This window comes from Leucoraja erinacea, chromosome 9 (genome assembly GCF_028641065.1).
Source record: "Leucoraja erinacea ecotype New England chromosome 9, Leri_hhj_1, whole genome shotgun sequence".
Taxonomy (NCBI): Eukaryota; Metazoa; Chordata; class Chondrichthyes; order Rajiformes; family Rajidae; genus Leucoraja; species Leucoraja erinaceus.
This window is the reverse complement of record NC_073385.1, coordinates 9,554,971-9,580,033: the sequence shown is the minus strand read 5'-3', so window position 1 is coordinate 9,580,033 and position 25,063 is coordinate 9,554,971. Positions and strand designations below refer to the sequence as shown.

The following is a 25,063-nucleotide window of genomic DNA, read 5'->3' as shown; positions in this document are numbered from 1 at the left end:
CGTTCATGCAGAACAACACAGCGTTGTTTCATTCAACATCATTTTGTGTCATTAATGTTATTTGTTACAAATGGAAAATAGAAAAGGATGGCTGAGGAGATCAAAACCAAGTATGCATTTAAATTTTGTCCAAAGTATGCATAAGCTTTCGTTTTGAAATGTCTTGTAATATGTGGAAGTAAAGTACGTTTCCCCTTCTGAGTGTTTTACAGGCACGGGTAATTTTAAATTATAAAAACATGGGAGGTCCCTGTCTGCTGTGATACACTCTTTATTCACCAAGTGTACTCTTGGCCTTTCTCTTTGTAGATCACAACTGGCTACAACCTGGAGGATGACAGATGCGAATGTGTAGCTCTGCAGGATTACAAAGCTGGAGATCAGGTAAGGGGGAAAAAACTGGAGGTTCCATTCTTCCCGAAGGATTTGTCAAGAAAACCGCATTAATATCATTCCATTACTGTAATGGCATTTGTCGGAAAGGAAAAAGGACTTGTGCTGACAGATGAGTAAGCTGGGAATCCGTTTCTACGTTTACAAGATTGTTTTAATAAATTAGTTAAAGTTAACAGAGGCAAAAGTTTGCATGAATCCCCAATGTCAGATCGCATCATTTGGATTGGATATGCACAAAATGCTGGAGTAACTCAGTGGGTCAGGCAGCATCTCTGGAGAAATTATATAAGTGACGTTTTGGGTTGGAACCTCCTTCAGACTGCGACCCTCTCAGTCCGAAGAAAGGTCTTGACCCGAAACGTCACCTATTTCTTTTTCTCCAGAGATGCTGCCCAACACGCTGAGTTACTCCAGCATTTTATGTCAATCATCATCGGTGGAAACTTGCATCTGCAGTTCCCTCGTACACATTTGGACCGGATATTCCGTTTCACTGGTGTGAATTTCAGTAAAGAAGTGTGTAAACAAGGAACTGCAAGCACTGATTTACAAAAGAAGACATAGAGTGCTGGAGTAACTCGGCAGATCAGGCAGCGTCCCTGAAAAACATGGATGGGTGACATTTTGGATCGGGATTCTTCTTCAAACAGGGGTCTAAAGAAGGGTCCCAACCCGAAACATCACCTATCCATGTTCTCCACAGATGCTGCCTGACCTGCTGAGTTACTCCAGCACTTTTTGATTTCATCTCCAATATATAAATGTTGTGTTGCATATTTGGGGATGAACAATAAACCACGATATCCACTCTTTCAGCAATAGGTTGAGTGAAAAAAAAATAATTACACCTAACCTTTGACAAATAGGACGACAGAATTTTTGCAATTGGAAAATATTGATTTGACCAGTTCATCTTAATGCTTTAAATCTTAACCTTCACCGTAACGATGATTGTATTTGATTTTTTTTGCACTAAATTTGCTTGCTATTACCATTTCAGTATCACTTTTCACGGTTTTCGTATGTTGCCTAAATGATCCATTGAATTGGGGTTAGAACCTAAAATGTCTCATGAAAGTGCAGTGTCTGTACAGTCTGTTCATGACAAGTTCAGACTCTTCAGTCTGAAGAGTCTGGATAGAATGGATGTAGAGAGAATGTTTCCACAAGCAGGAGTGTCTCGGACCAGAGGCCGTAGCCTCAGAATAAAAGGGTGTACCTTTAGAAAGAAGATAAAGAATTTCTTTAGAGGATAGTGAATCTGTGGAATTAATTGCCACAAACGGCTGTGGGGACCAGTCAATAGATATTTTTAATGCAGAAATTATCATTTTGGTCGAATCTTTTTGTTTGATGAATTTTTAAGTTGATAGCTAATACACAAAAGTGCATTGGCACGAAGAAATATGAATGGTACCTACACAATATTGCCAATCACCACCTAATTAACTAATCGCCGAACAAAGTAAATGACTGTATTTGGATCTTCTTAACCACCCCAGTGTAAAGACCTTCAGCAAATTCCTAGTCTTAATATAGCTCATATAAATGATGAATACACTTAAATAGGCTGTCTGTGAATGATAATTTTAAAGAGACAGGATGAGAATCTGTTTTAAATTTTAAATAAATGAAAGCAGGAATTTAGTAATGATAGCTTCTATTTATTGAGAGCCTTGGACAATGTAAAAGGTCTCAAGGCACTGAATAGCAATGTTATTAAACAAAACTTGACAAGTCATGAACAGAAATATTACTGCAGCTGACCAAGATTTGGTTATAAGAAGCATCTTCTTATGAATGAAAAGGTTGAAAACCTGTAAGCTTTAGGAAGAAAATTCTGAATCTTAAGGTCTCAGCGGACGAAAGGGTTACTGCCAATAACATCTCATGAAAGTAGTTATAACATGCCTTTGTATGTGGTGTTGGCATCGTCCAAATTGCTTTGCAGCTAGTGATGTTAAATGTTGATGTTGTACTAAGGTGGGAACTGTGATGGCTAATTGGAAGCAAACATGTCCCTCCTGTGAGCAATGAAAGAAAACAAAATCATCTGTGTTTTGGTTAGGACATTTGTACAGGTACGTGGATAGATAAAGTTCAGAGGGATAGGGGCAAAATGCCAGCAAATAGTATTACACAAGAAGGACACCTTGGTCGGCATGGATGAGATGTGTGGAGAGGCCAGCTTCCACGCTGTATAACTCTGACTGTGATTCCATGAGATAAATAATGACCAGAATAGAGACAAGAACCTCCCATGCTCCTCTCTAAATGGAGCGAGGTGATCTTTTACCACCATGAGGGAGGGCAGATGGGCATCAGTTTAAAAGTCCCAATCAGTAGGCTGCTCCTCTGGTAGTTGAGTTGAGTTTTATTGTCACGTGTACCGAGGTACTGTGAAAAGCTTTTGTTGCATGCTAACCAGTCAGCGGAAAGACAATACATGATTACAAGCGAGCCATTCACAGTGTACAGATACATTGTAAGGGAATAATGTTTAGTGCAAGATAAAGGCAATAAAGTCTGATCAAGGATAGTCCAAGGTTCTGTGGTACAGCACTGTCTTAGAACTGCTCTAAGGTGTCAATCTGGATCATGATCTAACATGTGTGAGATTAAAGATGATAGGGCGTTAAGGGCCTGTTCCACTTAGGCGATTTTTTAGGCGACTAGGCTGCCGCCACACGGTCGCCGGGGTGTCGCCTGTACGGTCGTGAGTCGTCTCCTCAGTCGCCCAAAGAGTCGTAGAGTTTTTCTGGTCGCCACTGGATTTTGAAATGTTCAAAACTTTTCGGCGACTGTGGGCTTATCTTCTCGTGATGTAGGTGCTGACGTTAAAACCGAGATGAGAAGAACTTTTTTCACACAGTCGCCAGGTGAATCTCCGGAACTCTCTGCCACAGAGTGACGTAGGTTGTCGCCGGTGCTGACTTCGGTGAATTCCATTGTCGTAGATGCCGGCAGTCGCCTAAAAAAAATCACCTAGTGAGACAGGCCGTTTGGACTATTAAAGTCCAAATATTGTAACATAAGTACACTTACCATTTTTGTCAGTAGAAAGTTTGGAAACTTAGTTCATCTATATTGTTGCTTTTTTCACTCATTTTTTTTTAAAAGGTTTTTTTCTTTTTTAAGTTGTTTACAGTAATTTTTATTTTTAGGTTTAGACTTCTCTGAGGAAAGGAATGCAAAAGACTGCAAATCCCTGAATCATATTGAAAAGTCCATTGAAGTTTGAGTTGAGTTTAGTTTATGGTCACAGTAAAACTGTTTTTGTTGCGTGCTTAGCAGTCAGCAGAAAGACAATACATGATTACAATCGAGCTGTCCACAGTGTACAGATAGTGTACGTTTGCAACTCAAGCTAAGACTTCCAAATTGTCATTTGGAGAGGAGATCCCCTCTGCACATTGTTTCAATCTACACAATAAGCCGAATGCTCAGGTCCGAGACTCAAAATGTTACGTTACAGAACTTTATCAGATAATCTGTACTCGACTAACGTAGATTCTACCAATCTTTCAGATCTACATTTTCTATGGGACTCGATCCAATGCTGAGTTTGTGATACACAATGGATTTTTCTTCAACAATAACTCTCATGATAGAGTGAAGATAAAACTGGGAGTGAGTAAAAGTGATCGACTCTATGCAATGAAAGCAGAGGTTTTGGCACGTGCTGGGATCCCAACGTAAGTATCTTATAAAGGGGGTTCTTCTCTTTCTTACCATCTCATCATTGTGGAATCATGAAGTGAGAGAGATCTGAAACAAGCCCTTTGCTGGGAGAACTTGGATTGGTGGTGTTTCGGGCTGGGACCCTTCTTCGGCCTGAGTGTCAGGTGGGGGGGGGGGGGTGGAGGAGTGCGATAGGGAAGAAAACTGGAAGAGAGGAGGGACGGAACAATTCACACCTTAATCCTTTTGCCTGTTTTTTTTATCATCTCCGGCCTTTGTCCAACCATCTGCTTATCAACCCCCTCCCCACCTGTGTTCACGATGTTTCGTCTTGGTTGCAACTGTTTGTTCATGAACAAGGACAGCAAGATAATTAATTGAGATGTACAAATTGAAAAGTGCTACATATAGTAAACAGGAAAAACCTATTTTCCGTGGGCATGGAGGCCAATAAATAGGGGGCAGAGATTTAAGATAATTATTTCCCAGGTTCCCTTCATCAAGACGGCTCAATTAAGAAAAGGCTCATTGAAGAAAAGGGTGTTGGATTCGCACACACTCATCATGTTCAATAAGTGTGTAGGAAGGAACAGCAGATGCTGGTTTAAACCGTAGATAGACACAAAATGCTGGCAGTAACTCACCTGGACAGGCAGCATCTCTGGAGTCTGAAGAAGGGTCTCGACCCGAAACGTCACCCATTCCTTCTCTCCAGAGATGCTGCCTGTCCCGCTGAGTTACTCCCAGCATTTTGTGTCTATCTTGTGCTCAATTAGCAGGCGAATGGACAGTCCACAGGCTATAACCGATAAGGCTGCAGGGCGGGATCTGAGAACTAGTCTTGAGTAGCTCTTTCACAGCTGTATTAGACATCAAGAGTGAGTTCACTTCTTCTGTGCCGTAAATTTATATGATTCCATGAATCGGAGCTAATTTATAATGTTAGGTGAAGAGGCTGAGTGTACTTCAATTAATAAAAGTGAATCTGGAGGCAAATTGAGGGGATGAAGAATGTTCTCTATTTATTATCTCAGCATTTAAATTAATACTTAAAGCTTTGGCATGGTTAATGCGATCTTCCATGGACTGACTGATTTGCAATTTCTCTCCACCCCACAACTGTTTCCCCTCTCAGTTCTCAAGCTTTAAGTGCACACAAAGGTCTCTCTGACAGGTGAGAAGGACAAAGTGTTGTGTGATTCCCTGAAACTTGCAGGGTGTTAAATCGGTCAGCACACGTTAAATGCTGCACTTACCACAAACATTCTGTGCTTTTAACAGTAGTGTTTTGTTTAATTTAGAGATGCAGTGCAGAAATAGGCCCTTCGGCCCACCAATTCCGTGCCGACCAGCGATCCTCGCACACTAACATTATCCTACACACGCTAGGGACAATTTACATTAATACCAAACCACTTAACCTACAAACCTGCACGTCTTTAGAGTGTGGGAGGTAACTGGAGCTTCCCGGAGAGAACCCACGCAGGTCATGGGGAGAACATACTAACTCCATTCAGACAGTACCCATAGTCAGGATCGAACCCTGGTCTCTGGCGCTGTAAGACGATAACTCTCCCGCTGTGCCACCGTGCCGCATATTCCACTGTATTCAGTTTTAGAATTCTCTAGTATTCACTTTTTACATACCTTGCCCTTTCACTTGTAGAGTCTGTATCACAACCAATTAACGCAATAATTAGTAAAGGAAGCATATATAATAAGCTTTCCAAATTGCTACTTGCTTTGACTAATGTTTAGTATCACTTCCAAAGACAACTTTAAGTGACCATGTCTCTTCCTTACGCCAGTCCTATTGTTCATAGCAGAAATGGGCCAAAGCTACCTTATATCATGTTCTGATACCAGTTCTGTGTGAGCTGATAATACGTAGTGTTATGGTTCTCCTCACTTTAATACCATGTTCGACTAAAAGCAAAACGTAGAGCTCTGTTTACATAGAAACACCCATTACCTTGCCCACAGTTAACAATGGCCTGTTTCCTTTATCATCATTATTTTTGAATATCTTTTGTTTGTTCCATATCTTTCCATGTCACATCTAAATCTCTCGTTTCCCTTTCCCCTGACTCTCAGTCTGAAGAAGTGTCTCGACCCGAAACGTCACCTATTCTTTTTTTCCCAGAGATGCTGTCTGATCAACTGAGTAACTCCAGCTTTTTGTGTATATCACCCATTAGACTAGATGGGTTAAAAGTACAGAGGTAATCCAAAATAAAAAATTAGCTGCTGTATCTGCACACAATTTCTATTGATCTAAAACCCTTATAGTATATTCCTTGGCATGCTATGTTGTCCATTCCTGCTCTCAGTTTGTATGGTGATGTAAGAGAGATTTTTCTGTGTACACCCCCATGCTCTTGCATGACTTCTACCCAGCTCAATAAGAAATCATTGTGCCTGGCATAATGTGTGTCCCATTGCTATAATTCAGATTGAACTTAGTTTAGTTTATACAGCGCAAAAACAGGCCCTTCGGCCCACCGAGTCTGCACCGGCCAGTGATTCCCACACATTAATACTATCCTACATACTCGGAACAATTTACATTTATAATAAGCCAATTAACCTCCAAGCCTATACGTCCTTGAAGAGTGGGAGGAAACCGAAGATCTCGGAGAAAACCCACACGATCGGGAGGGGGGGAAACGTTCAAACTCCATCCAGGCAGCACCCATTGTTGGGATCGAACCCAGCTCTCTGGCGCTGTAAGGCAGCAACTACCCGTGCGCCACTGTGCCACCCTAAGCTGTTTTCTTCTATTCGCTCCACACTCACAGTATTGTACAATCTTGGTATATCCTACTTCTTGTTAAGGCCTTTGTCAAAGGGGTAACATTCACAACAAACCCAAGCTGTCTGGTGCTCTCATCTTATCTTCCAGCTAAAGAGAGCAAGCCTGGAGGGAAGGACGAGTGGCAAAAGTACCAGGGAGAGGAAGACAAAATCGCCTGAACCATTAATGATCAGTGATCATTGGGTTCATTTCCCACTTATTCAATTCAGAGCAGGACATAGACTCGCCCAGTGAGAGCTCAATAAATGGAATCGTAGGTGTATAATAGCATTAATAGCACAGCCCAATCAGTTTACTGTCTATTCATTTAAACAGCAGTTCTGAATCCTCCTGCTGTGGTGGTGTTTTATCTCGAGGTGCATTATTAGTCACTGAATTGGTAGGTAATATTGATTAGTAATGGGTGTCGGATTATGGAGAGAAGGCAGGAGAATGGGGTTAAGACGAAAAGATAGATCAGCCATGATTGAGTGGCGGAGTAGACCTGATGGGCCGGATGGCCTAAATCTGCCCCGAGAACCTATGAGTGGAAACCTTACTCCATTACCAGAGAAGCAAACTTGGAGTGTGCTCGACTTTGGTGCCGTTAGATGCTTGTTGAAGCTGATGAGGTGACTGAACGGAATTGACGAAACTCTACCCATATTCTTTCCTCAGGTCCAGTGTATTTGCTCTGCACTGCAGCGAGCCTCCAATCTCAGCCCAACTGCTGGCTTTCCTCCGGGTGTTCAGCATGACTGAAGGTAAAACCTAACTCCTGCCATTTCCACAGTTGGGTGGAGCGGGTAGACTGATGTGGCACTAGATATTAATAGGAGCTTCTTACCAACAACCATCAGGCTCTTGAATACTACACAGCACTAACCTGAATTATGGACAGTCCTCGGTTTTATTTTTCTCATTGGCATTGGGGTTATTCATTTATTGATTCCTTTTGTGTATTATACTTGTGTTTACAGGCCTGTTATGTTGCTGCAAAGTAAGCATTTCATTGCTCCATTTATTGGTACATATGACAATTAAATGTTCTGACTCTCTTGCATCAGAGACGAAGAGGAATGTAGCACGGAAATAGAAGACCCTTCGGCCCATCGAACTGTTGCTGTCAGCCAAGCAAATGTGTCTACAGTAATGCTATCCTAACCCATTTGTTTTGTTCCCACATTCCCATCATTTTCCCCCAGCTTCACACACTCGTCCACATTTTACATCTTTGGGAAGCGGGAGAAAAAAACCCCCCGGAACGTCTGGACTCAGCCCAGGCAGACGGCACCGGAGTTCAGGATTGAACCCCGGGTCTCTGGCACTGTGAGGCAGTGGCTCTCCTAGCTGTGCCCCTTTGCCTCCCACTTAGGACCCCGGTATTGTTGGGAAACCAAAATTGGCTCTCTTGAATTTCAAGAGAAATCGGAATAAGTTATAATAGATGTCTGAAGTGAGATCATCCCTGGGAAAAAAAACTCTTATGATCGAAACGTTGGTTAGATTTTGAACTTGCTGCTGACAAGCCTTTGTGGACATTGGCCAGCATGCGCTCAGCTGTAGAAGTGTAATGGTGCGTTGGCTCATTTGTGTCTCTTCATCCACATAATTTACCTCAGTCATCAATGACTATCCTTTCCTATTGCTCAGACTGTCCTAAGTAGTACTGGGTCAGCATTAAGGGTGGCAAAATCCTTTATTTATTGCCTCTACTGTAATTGTTAAAAGGCTACTCTGATTTGTCACTCAGATGTATTGAGAACTGCTATTAATATTGTCGTCTTTTCCTGCTAGTGTTATCTATTTTTTTTTCATGTAAAAAGCTTTAAAGGGATTTGAGTAAGCTGTTCTTTATTTATGGGCTGATTTTTTTCTTCTTCTTTTGTTCTGATTTTGCATTCCACTTAAGTAGTTAGTTGTATGGAAGGTTTTTAGTGAAACTTTATTACGGGGGGAGGGGGGAAGGGGGATAGGGAAGGTACTCGTGTTCTGATCATGATGGTGTGGAGCAGGTTTGTTGGGTCGGGTGGGTTTTTCTTTTATCCCCCTGTCTGTTCATTACATTCTTACTTGGTGAAAATTACTTGCATTGAATGATCAAAATCTGGTTCTCTGGATGCTTTCAAAAGAGAGCTAGATAGGGCTCTTAAAAATAGCGGAGTCAGGAGATATGGGGAGAAGGCAGGAACGGGGTACTGATTGGGGATTATCAGCCACGATCACATTGAATGGTGGTGCTGGCTCGAAGGGCCGAATGGCCTACTCTTGCACCGATTGTCTATTGACTATTGACTTGGGGTCTGAAGAAAGGTCCTGACTCAAATTGTCCTTGTCCATTCCCTCAACGGATACTACCTGGCCCGCATTTAGTTTTTCCTCAAGATTCCAGCGTCTGAAATTTCTTATGTTTTCATTTACTGATATTTATTTGTGAATGCTTGTTGTTTTGACCAGTCTCCTTTCCTGATTCATGACTGCAATGGTTAGCTGGAGGCACCTTGGTTGTGAGCAAGGATTTCACATCCGTCATATCTGTTGATCCATCTGGCGATATTTTCTAACGGTGGCATTCAAAACAAATGTCGCAATGCAAAAGCTGCTCATCAGCGGGGCTATTACACACTGGTGAAAATGCACCACGCTTGCTGGAAATTAATGATCTTTACTGCAGCTTCGAGTGATAAATGGAGAGGTGGTGGGGTTCTCCGTGGGTGTAGAAGGAGGACACTGACCCGAGTCACACACAACCTTTTCCCATGAAGTGCTTGATGAATAGAAATAGATTGTAGTGGATATCCAGTTCAAGGCTTTGAATTAGAACATGCATTGCCCAGCAAGATCCGTCCCAAAAATGTGTACAAGAATTATGCACGCATTTGGGCAGCACGGTGGTTGAGGTGTTACAGCCCTTACAGCACCAGAGACCCGTGTTCGATCCCGACCACGGGTAATGTCTATACAGAATTTGTACGATCTCCCCGTGAGCGCGTGGGTTTTCACCGAGATCTTCGGTTTCCTCCCACACTCCAAAGACGCACAGGCTTGTGGGTTAATTGGCTTGGTATAAATGTTAATCTAACAAAGCAATTAATGAGCGGGGATCGCTAGTCGGTATGAACTCGGTGGGCCGAAGGGCCTGTTTCCATGCTGTATCTCTGAACTAAACCAGATTTGAGACCAGAAATGTACTGTCTAGTTTATTAGGATGGGGGCAAACAAAATGTAGTACATTTCCCTGTACTAAAATTATATTCTTTGAATTGTGTTTCCACCAGTGGGAGAATCTAGGACGAGAGGTCATAACCTCAGATGGAATTCTAGAAAAGAGATGTGGAGGAATTTAGTTAGTCAGATAGTGGTGAATCTGTGGAATTCATTGCCACAGATGGCTGTGGAGGCAGTCTTTGGGTATTTTAAAGGCTCCGATTGACCGATTCTTGATTACTACGGGTGTCAGGGGTTATGGGGAGAAGGCAGGAGAATAGGGTTGAGAGGGAAAGATAGATCAGCCGTGATTGAATGGCAGAGTAGACTTGATGGGCCGAATGGCTTAATCCTACTCCTATAGGTATTATCAATATGGGGACTTGCTGCAGGATTAACCTGCGCTGAAAAGGCACCTTTCAATCTGGAAAACCAGATCAGATTCAGATTCAGATTCAATTTTAATTGTCATTGTCAGTGTACAGTACAGAGACAACGAAATGCATTCAGCATCTCCCTGGAAGAGCGACATAGCACATGATTTGAATAAATAATAATAAGTGTCCGGGGGGGGGGGGGGGGGGGGGGGGGGGGGGGGGGGGTGATTGGCAGTCACCGAGGTGCGTTGTTGAGTAGAGTGACAGCCGCGGGAAGAAGCTGTTCCTCGACCTGCTGGTTCGGCAACGGAGAGACCTGTAGCGCCTCCCGGATGGTAGGAGGGTAAACAGTCCATGGTTGGGGTGAGAGCAGTCCTTGGCGATGCTGAGCACCCTCCGCAGACAGCGCTTGCTTTGGACAGACTCAATGGAGGGGAGCGAGGAACCGGTGATGCGTTGGGCAATTTTCACCACCCTCTGCAATGCCTTCCGGTCGGAGACAGAGCAGTTGCCATACCATACTGTGATGCAGTTGGTAAGGATGCTCTTGATGGTGCAGCGGTAGAAGTTCACCAGGATCTGAGGAGACAGATGGACCTTCTTCAGTCTCCTCAGGAAGAAGAGACGCTGATGAGCCTTCTTGATCAGAGTAGATGCTAGGACCACCAGTATTAACAAGACACTTGTTGGAAATCCATTCGCTTGAACATAGTGAAGTGAACAAGGTAAACACCTGGGCGGCACAGTGGAGCAGTGGTAGATTTGCTGCCTCACCAATGCCAGGGTGGGCCAGAATGCACTTGGTGAGCTGAAGGGCCTGTTTCCCTGCTGGATCTTGAAACAAAACTAAACCTCCTGTAAACAGAGCTGGGGAATGCAGTTCCTCTCTCCAAACCCTCATCTCTCCCTCCAATAATGCAGTCACTCCACAAATCCACTGACTTCCAATCTTTCGTTTCCCTCTCCCCTGACTCTCAGACTGAAGAATGGTCTCGACCCAAAACGTCACCTACTCCTTTTCTCCAGAGATGCTGTTTGACCCACTGAGTTACTCCAGCATTTTGTGTCTATCCTCGGTTTGAACCAGCATCTGCAGTCCCTTACTACACAAAAAATAAACCAGTTGGAGCTATGAGGAAGATCTGTAAAGATGTAGTTTTAGTTTAGTTTTGAGATGCAGTCTATGTTCTTGCTCTCTAAATGCTCCCATTCACTCATTGACCAGATAACCTTGTTTATAGCCTATCCCCATGGCCATCCTAGTTTTACCCTGTAAGAGATATTCCTCTTACAACACACACCCCCAGAAAAGTGCACGTTCCACAAGCTTTCACTCCTTTTAAGTTCTGATAAAAGGTCTCCAACCTGAAACATTTACTCTTTCCCTTCCCACAGATGCAGCCTGACCTGCTGAGTGTTTCCAACATTATTTTATTTTTGTTCTACCTTATCACTGTTTGACCTGCATTGCTGAGAACCATATATTCTGCCCTCTGTCTCTTCCCCTTTTGCTTGCTATTGGAATAATTGTGCTTGTGCACACTTTCTTTTGCTCTTCATCCATGTTTCTTCTTCAAAAGTAGTGTTCACCTTGAATCTGCGCTGCTCTGAGTTTGACTAATTGCTGATCACGAGGAACTTTGCCAATACCTTTTGTAAATCTGAGTGCTCCCCTGAGGTGCTGCTGCTTCAGAGAAGCTGAGCAGGTTAGCGAGACAGGATCTTTGCCTCCGGATGCACATTGCTTATGATTCATCTGTTTAGCCTCCTGAGCTTCTTCCAACATTCACCCAGATCTGGCAAATAGTCGCCTTCAATCCATTCATCGTTTTTTTTTGTTTTGTTTCATTGCCGCTCTCGAGGCCTTTCACCAACAAACAGGACTTTTGGTCTGAGAAATCGCAATTAAATCATTGTTGGTAATTTAACCAGTTTCAGGTGTCCTTTCAGTGCAAAAGGTGCTTCTGATTTTCTGCCCTGTGTGCCTTGGTATGGTATGGTACCGAGGTACAGTGCAATTCATCTAGTATACAGTTCAGTACAAGTATCACACAGATACATCTTAGATAAGCATCTCCGATACAGATATAGTATAGCGGTGGTAGGGTGGCATGGTGGTGCAGTGGTAGTATTGCTGCCTCACAGCGCTTGAAGCATCAGAGATCAGGGTTCGATCCTGGCTACGGGTGCTTGTCTGTGCAGAGTTTGTATCTTCTCCCCGTGACCTGGGTGGGTTTTCTCCAAGAACTTTGGTTTCCTCCCACACTCCAAAGCAGCACAGGTTAAGCCCCTGTCCCACTTTCACGACCTAATTCCCGATCTCTGCCGAGTTTGCCCTTGACTCATACTCGCAGCGTGGTCGTCACGGGGTCGTAGGTAGGTCGTAGGTACTCGTGGCATCAAGTAGGTCGGGACGTTTTTTCTAGCATGATGAAAAATGTCCACAATAGGTCGTGAATTAGGTCGTAAAAGTGGGACAGGGCTTTAAGTGGCTTGGTATAAATGTAACATTTGTTCTTAGTGTGTGTAGGATAGTGTTAAGGATAGTTTTAAGTGTGCTGAGATCGCAGGTCGGTGTGGACTCGATGGGCCGAAGGGCCTGTTTCCACTCTATATCTCTAGACTAAATGAACAAAACAAAAAACGAGTATAGTTTGAGACAGTATACCGGGTCACCAGTTTGGTGCCAGTTTCATGTCCCAGTTGTTGTAAGTGTAGGGTTCTTGGCCTGGCCATGAAGGCCCGTTGCCCTGATGTAGTATCAAGGCTATGACAAGTAGAAATATCTTGCCCGTGAAAGCTCTTTGTTGTTTTTAACTATCTCCATCAGATCACCCTTGAGCTAGTAAAGCCCATTGGCAGGTCAAATCCGATTCAGATTCAGATTCAGATTCTGTCCTTGTAATCTCACCCTTCAAACACCGATTATCATCCCATGTGAAAGAAAGGGAAAACCAATAAAATAACTTTGAAAATGGGAATATAGCTTATTGGAAGATTTTCTCATTTCCATGTCGCCGCACGACTTCAATTCAAACATTAGCAAAAGCGAAATTATCCCAAAGACGTGTGGCTTTGTCAATTAACTTGCCTCTGTAAATTGCCCCTAGTGTGTCGGAAGTGGATGAGAAAATGGATGGACCCCGTGAATTAAGGGGCATGTTTCCATATTGTATCTTTCAATCAGTCAATCGATCAATAGATTGGAGTAGCGCACATCAGTGGATTTGGTGCTTTTCAGCGCTGGAGACCCAGGTTCGATCCTGACTCCAGGTGCTGTCTGCACGGAGTTTGTACGTTCTCCCTGTGACCACGTGGGTATTCTCCAGTTGCTCCGGTTTTCTCCACACTCCAAAGACTTACACGTTTATAGGCTAATTTGCTTTGGTAAAATTGTAAATTGTCCCTAGCGTGTCGGATAGTGCTAGGGAATGGAGTGAGCGCTAGTCGGCGTGGACTCGGTGCGCCGAAGGACCTGTTTCCGCGAATGTCTAACCCGATTCCTAGTTGGAGAATGGGAATATAGATAATGGAGCTTAGGAGTTAAGAGGAAAAAAAGCACACGTGCTCAACCAATATCACAGATGGATGACAGGTGCAGACCAAGAAATCAAGTTACCTCAAGTTGTTGAATTCAATAAAGACACAAAGTATTGGAATAGCTCAGCCGGTCAGGCAGGAAGACCTGTGCACGGGACATATCAGGTCGGGACCCTTCTTTAGTCTAAACGAGGGTCCCAACCTGAAACGTTACCCACCCACGTATTTCAGAGATGCCGCATACCTGTTGAATTACTCCAGCACTTTGTATCTTCTTTGTAAACCAGCATCTACAGTTCCTCCTGTCTACAATGTAGAGTTTTATATCAGGTCTAGAATGGTGCAGAAATGCCGAAATGCAAGATGAGGTGCTGTTCCTCAACTCTGTGCCTGGCCTCAATGTAACAAATGAAGCGGTACGTATGAAATACAGCCTTTTTTTCTGCCCCGGCCTTTGTAACGTAAGATAGATCGTTAATCAATCAATACGAGGAGATTAATTGTATTTTTTTCAAAAATTAAAAGCAGTTGCTGATCCTTAGTGCTTTTATTTCCTGATTACTTCATGCTGGAGGAGCTGATCTCAAGTAAAGTGTGTTGCACTTGACCTTTGGAGAAGTAGACCCCTTCAATACTCTGTCTCTTTCTCTGCTGTCATTTAGTCTTTTGGTTAGGTTTCATCATTGCTAATTAACTGAGACAAAGATTGCAAAGTCCTTATTTGTTATTAAGTTGATAAGTTGAAAGATTGTTCAGTTGAAGCACCTTTGAATTGTGATTACTGTTGTAATTACTTATGCCAACTTTTCAAGTCCAATTAACGGTAATGTCCTCGTCAGGTTTGCAACGATCGTAAGGTTGAAAAGTGACTTGTTAAAGTTCAGCTTGACTTTAATGAATAGGAGGTAACTCTAATATTAGTTTTCTCAACTGATCAGTCGGTACGACAATGGGCGGCGCAGTAGCGCAGCTGGTCGAGATCGGGGTTCGATCCTGACCTCGGCTGCTGTCTGTGTGGAGTTTGCACTTCTCCCTGTGACCACGCGGGTTTCTCCTCTGGTCCCACATCCCAAAGATGTGCAGGTTTGCAGGTTAATTGGCCCGCTGTAAATTGCCACTAGTGTGTAGGGGGTGGATGGGTAAATGGGATAACGTAGAGCTAGTACGAAGAGGTGATCGATGGTGAGTGTGCACTCGATGGGCCCAAGGGCCTGTTTCCATGCTGTATCCCCCAACTAAAAAAAACAAATAAGGAGAAATGTGCAGTCAGCAAAGATGCATCCAATTATATATATCCACTTGCACAAACCTCAGAAACGAGTGTGTGCCTGGTCCTTTGTTGCATGGCTGTCGAATGCAAAAAGGTGCAAGAAGTAATGAAAAACCATGGGGCGAAGGCAAGGATGTTATGGTTTTCTTGTTCAAAATGTAATCAATTCAAGTTATCCCAGTGTTAAAATGGGCCTTGGGGTATTTGATCCATCATAGTTTGTATACTCTTAATTATGACCTTTAATTTCAGATGAATTGAAAGGACATCTTGTTCGAGAACATGTCATCGATAAGATCTTTACCTTGGGGAACTCTGATTTCCCTGTGAGCTGGGATAATGAAATTAAACTGTGGACCTTTCTTGAAACCAGGGCTGCACTCCTGTTAAAGACATATAAAACTACTACCGAGGTAAGTTCTGTGAAAATCTGAATGAAATTTGTAAGTGATGAGATAAGTCCATGAGTGACGGGAGTAGAATTAGGCCATTCGGCCCATCAAATCTACTCAGCCATTCAATTCTGGCTGATCTATCTCTCCCTCCTAACCCCATTCTCCTGCCTTCTCCCCAAAACCCCTGACTCCCATCCTAATCACCAATCTATCTATCTCTGCCTTAGAAATATCCATTGATTTGGCCTCCAAAGCCTTCTATGGCCATGATGAGCATAATGATTGTCTTTGCCTTGCATATACAATTGGAAGCTCAGTATACATTTGGCGGGTTATGTTTGACAATGCATGTAAAGATTATCTCCATTAACAATTGCATTTGATAACACCAGACTACAATGGGACCCCTGAAGTGCCGAACAAGGCCATTCAGTCCACAGAGCCCAGCAAAGTATGTGAAAGAACCATCCAGTTACTCCACTTGCCACGCAAGTTTGTGCCTTCAGTATTTATTGGTCTCTCAAAAATAGTGGTTGATGCTGTTTCCAATTATTCCTATTATCCTATGACCTAGAAAGCCATTTAACCCATCAAATCTGTAAGCCATCTGTAAGCCATCCTCCCAAACCCTCCCATTGCCTTCTCCTTGCCACATGCATCTCCTGCCGATCCCCCAGCCAGCTCATTTCCAAAGGAGAATTTACAATAAATAATTAAAAATAATAATACATTTTAATAATACATTTCATTTATGGGCGCCTTTCAAAAGTCTCAAGGACACCTTACAGAATTTAACAGTAAAAAACATATAATCGGAGTAAAATAAATGATAAGGACATCACCAATACACAAATTAAAGACAGAATTCGATCCAAAGACAAAAAAAATCAAAAACACAATGTGAAGAGAGAGCAGCGGCAGCTAAACCGGGCCAACGTACACTCTCCCTTCCGACAGCCACCTTGGACACAAACTAAAATAATCACTTACACACAAAAATCATCCCCCCACAATGGTTACCACTGTGGGGGAAGGCACAATGTCCAGTCCCCATCCCCAGTTCTCCCAAAGTCAGGCCTATTGAGGCCTCCGCTATTGCCTCTACGGAGGCCTGATGTTCCTGGCCGTTCTCGCCGGGTGCTGTTGCCCCGGCGTCGGGAGAGTCCTCTCAGCGGCTGGGCCACCTGGAACGGCGGCTTCCTTACCGGAGACCGCGGCTTCTGAAGCCGACAAGGCCTCGCCGGTTTGGAGCTCCCAGGCTCCCGATGTTGACGTCGGCGCTGCCCGCTCCGCTCCGCTGACCCGCAGCCCGGAGGTGTTGAACTCGGCGGTCACAGCTCACCGGAGCTCCAGCGCGGTCCAGACCCAGGCAAGACGTTGGTTTATACCAAAGATAGACACAAAATACCAAAGTAACTCAGAGGGTCGGGCAGCATCTCTGGAGCAAATGGATAGGTGATGTTTTGATGCGCTGTGTTACTCCGGAATTTTGTGTCTGTCTTTGGAGAATTTCCAATGGTCATTCAAACTGTCACAATGTCCTTGGGAACTGTGAAGAAACTGGAGGAAACCCGCAGGGAATATGTGCAAACTCCATGCACACAGCACCCATGGCCTCGTGGTACAGCAGCACTAACCGCTGCGCCACCACTGAGTTGCCTTTCTCTGCCAGTTGGCAGCAGTGCATGTCTCTATCAAGGCCCTAAGATGTGGATTTGCCACTTAGCTTCTCTATGCCATTCCTCCTTCATAATGTTCCTTCAAGCTTACCTCCTCGGCCAAGTTGCTAATGTCACTCTTTTTCAACTTTTAGGGAGTATTTGGCCCGTGGGCACATTTTATTTCATATTTTCCCATGTCATGGAATTTAGCCCATCGAGCCCCTTCAGTCCCATTCAGTGCCTCATAGGCCAGTCCTACTTGGGCGACTCTTTAGGCGACTGCCAGGGACTAGTTTTAAAGGAATTAATCTACAACACCTGGTGACAACCTACGACAGCACCTACGATAACACCAACGTCAACCTACAACAGCCAACGACAACAAAAATTGTCGCCACTGTCGCCGAAAAATGTTCAACATGTTGAAAATTTGCGGCAGGCACCTGAAGTCGCTTAAAAAATCGCCTAAGTGGGACAGGCCCGTTAATTTCTTCAGTTCCACTCCCAAACTTATTTCCCTGTAACCTATTCTCTGTCTCTTTCTCATGCCTGATAGATATTGCCCTGATCCAACCTAGTGCATTGAAGGGAATGTTCAGTGGTTAATAAATGTGAAAAACGGTCACTACTTCAGGGTGTGGGTGGAGGTGGGAATACACGCAGCCACAGTGAGAATATGCACACTCCACAAAACCTTGCAAGGAGGTCAGAACTAAACCCAGATCCCTCGAGCTCAGACTCAGCTGCACTTCCTGCCGCATCGTAGTGCTGCTTTTTTAAAAAAAAAAATCAGATTAAATGCAGATTATTATCCAACCAGTTCTTGATTGCAACCGCACTGTTAAATGAGGGCATCGACATTTTTCAAGTGTATCCAGGTAAATAAAAGTCCTACACCCTAGCGGTATGAACAATGACTTCCCTAACTTCAAATAGCCCTGGCTTTCCCTCTCTCTCCATCCCCTCCCCTTCACAGTTCTCCCACCAGTCTTACTGTCTCCGACTACATTCTATCTCTGTCCCAGCCCACTCCCCTGGCATCAGTCTGAAGAAGGGTCTCGACCCAAAACGTCACCCATTCCTTCTCTCCAGAGATGCTGCCTGTCCCGCTGAGTTACTCCAGCATATTGTGTGTCTATCTCCTAAATAAAAGTCTAAATCTTTTCGAAGGAAAATGACGCAGTTCCATTGCAATAATTGCCTTTGTACTCTTCCTCCTCCTCCTCTTCCCTTTTATGCTCCTGGGATGTCAGGACGATAAGTCATTGCTGGAAAAGCCAGAGCTGTCGTACCACAGTAAGATGGCTATCCAGCTCCGTACGGCCGAGAAGGAGATCTTGGAGAAAGCGGTGCAGAGCGCGGCCATGAAACGAGAGCACTTTACGGAACTCCAGGACGAGAACGCCCCACTTCCCAAATACGAGGAGAGTAACATAGCCATGCTGGAGAACACTATAACAGACTCAAAAATCCCACTGGTCCTGAGAAATTTAAACAGTGACGAGGAAGGAGATCACGAGTTGAAGCTCACAGAGGTTTTGGATGACGGGATTGTGGGCGGTCTGGGGATAATGAACGGCGAGAGCACTTTTCCCAACCACACCGATCCCAAAAGCCAAGAGAACGGCAAACAAGAAGACGACACCAAAGAGAATGGAGATGCCAAAGAGACTACTGCAGACAGGATTGAATGTAGTGAAAGTTGAAATTGAAAGACAATCACAATACAAGAGTCCAGTCATTGCTAGTGTGAGGTGCAGATGGGAACTCTGAACATTACACTTGCTGACAGTGCAGCATATTTGATCATGTCTTTTTAAGGTGAGACGAGTTGGAGCCAAAATGGTCTTGTCACAAGAATGTACTTCCTGGTAAAATAATAGTTCATTTAAAAGGGTGTAGGAAGGAACTGCAGATGCTGGTTTAAACTGGAGATAGACACAATGCTGGAGTAACTCAGTGGGACAGGCAGCATCTCTGTAGGGAAGGAATAGATGACGTTTCGGGTCGAGACCCTTCTTCAGACTGTCAGACAGATCAGTCTGAAGAAGGGTCTCGACCCGAAATGTCACCCATTCCTCCTCTCCAGAGCCTGTCCCGCTGAGTTACTCTTGCAGTTTGTGTCTTTCTTGGTTCATTTAAAAGAGGTGGTCCTAAAATAGCTTCCAACCGATGTTCGTTCGCCTCATCTCAACCTTGCGTGCAGAATGGAGGGAGAGTTTGTATCGGTTCAAGTACGATTTCAGCATCAAAAGTCAACGATTTCAGATTTGTTTTTAACGAGGCATTTTTAGAGCAAAAAAAAGCTCTGACAATTGAAAAGCAATAGAGAAAATCTCTTGGCGAAGTAAGGCCTTTAAATTTAATGCCACATGCATGCTGTTTGGAGAACATGGTGATTTAATGCAGAAACAAAGAACTGCTAATGCTGGTTAATACACAAAAGGCCATAAAGTGCTGGAGCAATTCAGCTGAGCAGGCAGCACCACTGGAGAACATAGATAGGTGAAGTTGCAGGTCAGAACCCTTCTTCAGACTGGACGTTTCTGGTCAAGATTCTTCTAGACTGCTGAAGGGTCACGACCCAAAACGTCACCTGAAGATACAGTCTCACTTTCTGAGTTACTCCAGCACTTTGTGCCCTTTTGGTGATTTAATGTAATGCTTTTGAACAAAATATTCATTTTCTGTTTCTACATTTATAAGAATTCAGTTGGAGTACAAACAATTATATGCACTCCAACCCATCCACTGTGATCACAGCCCTTTGTCTAATGTTATAATCAGATGGTTGCTATTTCTAGTTTTTTTCTCCCATTGGTGAAAAGTATTTCAACGGTGAATGATTAACCAACTTGTGTACCAGGGAGTGAATGTCATGGTTCCATATGCCTTCTTGGAGCATCGTGTCTGCTTGAGGCATATTGTAATCATTAAACATCACCACAAGATGAAGGCTGACATAGAATTCTGCATTATGACTTGCAGGGAAGTTCATCATTCTGACTGGGCAAACTGAAGCCATTTATAACCACAGCTTAGAAACTTGGGAATCCTTCAAAACTCTAGAGCCTTTGATAATGTTGATGGGTTCATGCATTTGGCATCAATGCCATCTGCAAACACTTAAAGAAAATCTAGGCTAATATTTACTGTTCTGGTCTCTGACAGTTTAAACTGGTGTGGCCCTTAGTTCCCATGAGTAAGTTGGTGCCATGTGTTTGAACCCCCCAACTAGAGATATATCGTGTCCACACAAGACTGGGAGCAGCTGGTCACCAGGTGCTACCGCATTCCACGCGAGATGGGATTTTGTGCGGGCTGAGGTTTAATGGCCTTCAAAAATTGGAGACCCAGTACAGCCATAGGACACTTGCCCACATCTTTCAGTCGCACTTTTACCCCTAAGTGTTTGGTCATGTAACCCCCATATTTTAACCAAAGCTGTATATTTTGTTTTTAGTCTATATTGGTTACTCTACCCATTTTTACTGTTTCATCCGCCATGCTTATATGGGTTAATGAACTCCGGTGACTACTGTAGAGGGGGGAAAATAAATCCTCTCTCCTGATATGTTACAAAGAGAGCAAAGTTTGCATTGAATGTAGTTATAACACTGATTCTTAAAGTAAATGTTTAGAATTTCACCCTTGCAGATTTGATAATTTGCCATTTTATTTCTGCTCTCAACTTCACCACTCCTTTGCCTCCAATAGTGTTTAGATTAGAGTCCGTGCAAACCAGCGATCCCCGCATACTAACACTATCTTCCACACACACACACCCACACACACACTCGGGACAATTTTACATTTATACCAAGGCAATTAATTTACGCGCCTCTGCGACTTTGGAGTGTGGGAGGAAACTGAAGATCTCGGAGAAAACCCGCATGGTCATGGGGAGCACGTGCAAACTCCAGACAGACACAGCACTCGTAGTCGGGGTCGAACGCGGGTCTCTGACGCTGAAAGCACTGTGAGGAGGCAATCCGCACCACCGTGCCGCCACTTAACAAGGAAATCTGTTCATTTAAATTGCCATCAACTGGTGCTTAGCAAAGTCTGATACCCACTTTGTGTTATAGTGTTGTTTGCAATTGAAATTCAGATTCTGGTAATGTAATGGACAAATTGCCTTTGGGCGTATTAAACAATGAAGTACCGAGACGCTGCTTTAAGCACCAACCATTGCCATCAAAGTAATGTCCATTGCTAACTTTGCAAGCTGCGTAGTTGAAATTGGGAACTGGGTGGAGCAGCTGGTTGAGCTGCTGCCTCTCAGCACCAGAGACCCGGGTTCAATCCTGACCTCGGATGCTGTCTGTGTGTGGCATTTACATGTTCTCCCCATGACCACGTGGATTTTCTCTGGGAGCTCCAGCTTCCTCATACATCCTAAAAACTAACAGATTTGAAGGTTAATTGGCCTCTTTAATTTGTCCGCAGTGTGTCGGGAGTGGATGAGAATGTGGGCTAATATAAAAAGGCTGATCGATTGTCTGCGTGGACTCGGTGGGCTGAAGGGCCTGTTTCCATGCTGGTGTCTTTCAATTCAATTCAAAAGATTATCTCATACTAAATCCCCAACTACCGAACATTTGTTTAATTCAGATTCTTGTCTGGTTTAGTTTCCTTTATAGTTCAGAAATGGTCTGAATGGAACGAATGTGGTAATATGGAAAATAGGATAATTGCCCCTTTGAGAATAAAACAAAAATTTATAGCTCCAACCAACTAGTTGGTTACCATTACCTCAGAAAAATTGATGCTTTGCAAAATTTAGCTTTGGATCTTTATGAGATGCTGGAGTTGATTTTATCATTGTGAGCAAAACGATACTGTATCCTGAGACTAGGGCAAACCCATGTTTTGGAGGATGGCAAAAATGTTGAAATGTAAAGATCTAGTTGCTGGTTTCTCATTCCACTATTTACATATTCTGCACCATTTATTCTATTTGAAGAAGAGTTTTGTTGTTTTAGCAAATTCTACAAAGCACTCGTTATTAATTTACTTGCTAGTATTGCTCACCGAATCCTTTAAGGACAGTGAATTTTTATTTTAGCAATTTTTTTTTAATTTTTTTTTAACGTGACCAATTTGGGGGAAGAGAGTGGCCTGAGCAACACTTCTGTCTGGGAGTGTCTTCGCTAATAGCACTGTGTCCATGTCATCTTCCAATACCCTGCACCAGTGTCAAACAAGCTACGGGCTTAACACTGTCCTTTCATTAAAATATCAACTACTTGTCTGATTTAGGTTTTGTGTTAGATGCTTCTACTCACAAAACACTAAAATAAATCACTTATTGGTAAACGTTTAGCAGTATTCTCAGTTAAATGGCTTTATTTTTCCCTCGGAAGTTGTGGCTGTATTTGCTTTTGAATGTGACTACTTAGTAGGATGATTTTTTTTTTAACAAAAAGCTCACCTTCCAAAGATGATAATTAGGGTGCACTTTGGGGTTTTTTTTGAGAAAATATATCTTCCACTTGCTACTGAATTTGTTTGCAATTTTGTGACTCCATTTTCTGACTCCTCTCCTCTGCAGAAGTCTTTTTGTTCAGATTTGTAAACCACAGCCCAAGGGGAAATCTTTGAGGCAGAAATAAATGCAGATTGTTGCAAACAGCCTGTCTTATGTTGTGCAGTTGTATTGTATTCTGTTTCAAAAGGGAAGCATTGCAATTGTCGGACCTGTTGCTTTAAGACTGTGGTGTATTCTAGCACCAAGTATGAACATGAATAAGAGATGTTCACCCAAGCTGCCCCTAGTGGAATTATGCTGCAAGTACCGTATGCCTCTGTTTAAAAACATAAGCCTGCTCTGCCATTCAATAAGATCTGATCTTTTTAACCAGGCCCAAACCCCACCCTTGATTCTCCTGCATCCTACAATATCCAACTCGGTCTTGAATATATCTTGTAATTCGGCATTGATGGCCCACTTGATCAGTGAATTCCAAAGATTTACTTCTTATTTTTAAGTGGCCATACTTTTGTTCTGAAACTTTGTCCATTAGTTTAAGATTCCCACCAAGAAAACATTCTCAAAACATCTACTCTCCAAAGCCCCTTCAATCTTGCACACCTCATTGAGGCCTCTGAACGTTTAATGCCTTATTCTTATCAAGTTAAGAGGCACAGTACAGTAATGGGTAATACCAAAACCCAGTGCAGATTGAGCTCTGCTGAACTGAAAAGGAAGTGGAGGGAAGCACATGCAGAAATCTTTATCATGCTGTATCAATGTGCAGCACGGAGCTCTGTAAGTGTGGTGGATAGTTCCCCACTGAGTGAGTGGACGGCATGTTTTTCAAGCTATAAAACCTGTGAAAATGAAAAGGGCCGAACAGCAGAAAAGAAGGCAAGCAGGTAAGTCCCAATTTTTCTGTTGATGGAAGCCAAGTCCCCAGTGTGCCAGGAGTCATGTGTGTTATGTCGACCCAGTCTGAAGAAGGGTCCTGAACCGAAACGATACCGCTGTCCCGCTGATTTACTTCAGCACTTTGTTTCTTTGTAGTTTAGTTTAGAGATACAGCGTGGAAACAGGCCCTTTGGCCCACTGAGTCCGCACCAACCAACCAACCAACCATCCCCGCACACCAACATTATCCAACACACTGAAGGAAATTTACTTTTTTATTTTACCGAAGTCAATTAACCTACATCTTTTGAGTGTGGGAGAAAACCGGAGCTCCCGGTGAAAACCCATGTGGTCACAGAGAGAGCGTGCAAACTCCAGACAGACAGCACCTGTAGTCAGGATCCAACCCGGGCCTATGGCACTGTAAGGCAGCAACTCTACCGCAGCACCACCGTGCCGCCCTTTCTGTGTTTTAAAAGGAAAATGTATCCCGCGCATTTGTAAAGCTGCAGGTAAGTTCAAGCCCATTGCACAGGTAAACCATAGATTTAATTAAAAATAGATTTGTTTATTGTCACGTGTGCCGGGGTACAGTAAAAAAAAAAATTTTTGGTGCATGCTACCCAGTCAGCGAAAAGACTACACATGGTTGCAATCAGGCCATCCACAGTGTACAGATACAGGATAATAGGCACTAATAAAGGGAATAAGTAATAGTCGAAGTGGAAAGATGTGAGGCGTTTGTACCACAATCTGCAAGGAACTCCGGAACTCTTGGAAATGGACTGTTATTTGAAAACTTTCAATAGACAATAGGTGCAGGAGTATGCCATTCGGCCCTTCGAGCCAGCACCGCCATTCAAAGTGATCATGGCTGATCATCCCCAATCAGTACCCCATTCCTGCCTTCTCCACATATCCCCTGACTCCGCTATCTAGCTCTCTCTTGAAAGTATCCAAAGAACCGGCCTCCTGAGGCAGAGAATTCCACAGACTCACAACTCTGTGTAAAAAAAAAAGCGTTTCCTCATCCCCCTTCTAAATACCTTGCCCCTCATTCTTAAACTGTGACCCCTGGTTCTGGACTCCCCTAACATCGGGAACATGTTTCCTGCTTCTAGCGTGTCCAAACAAAAAATAATCTTATATGTTTCAATAAGATAACCTCTCATCCTTTTAAATTCCAGAGTATACAAGCCCAGCCACTCCATTCTATCAACATATGACAGTCCCGCCATCCCAGGAATTAACCTTGTAAACCTACGCTGCACTCCCTCAATAGCAAGAATGTCCTTCCATAAATTAGGGGATCAAAACTGCACACATTACTCCAGGTGTGGTCTCACTAAGGCCCTGTTCATCTGCAGAAGGA

At 43.5% G+C, this 25,063-nt stretch overlaps 1 protein-coding gene across 3 annotated transcripts in view; it reads left to right on the top strand.

The window, feature by feature from the left end:
• setd3 (SET domain containing 3, actin histidine methyltransferase) overlaps positions 1-22,955 on the top strand; it is a 121,429-nt gene extending 98,474 nt beyond the window's left edge. For all 3 annotated transcript variants that reach the window (XM_055640102.1, XM_055640100.1, XM_055640101.1), the window contains exons 9-13: positions 310-384; positions 3,925-4,091; positions 7,550-7,635; positions 15,518-15,678; positions 18,575-22,955. In XM_055640102.1, the coding sequence (XP_055496077.1) occupies positions 310-384; positions 3,925-4,091; positions 7,550-7,635; positions 15,518-15,678; positions 18,575-19,027 (942 nt within the window). In that variant the 3' untranslated portion in view covers positions 19,028-22,955. The remainder of the gene's footprint in view (positions 1-309; positions 385-3,924; positions 4,092-7,549; positions 7,636-15,517; positions 15,679-18,574) is intronic.
• The last annotated feature ends 2,108 nt before the right edge of the window (positions 22,956-25,063 follow it).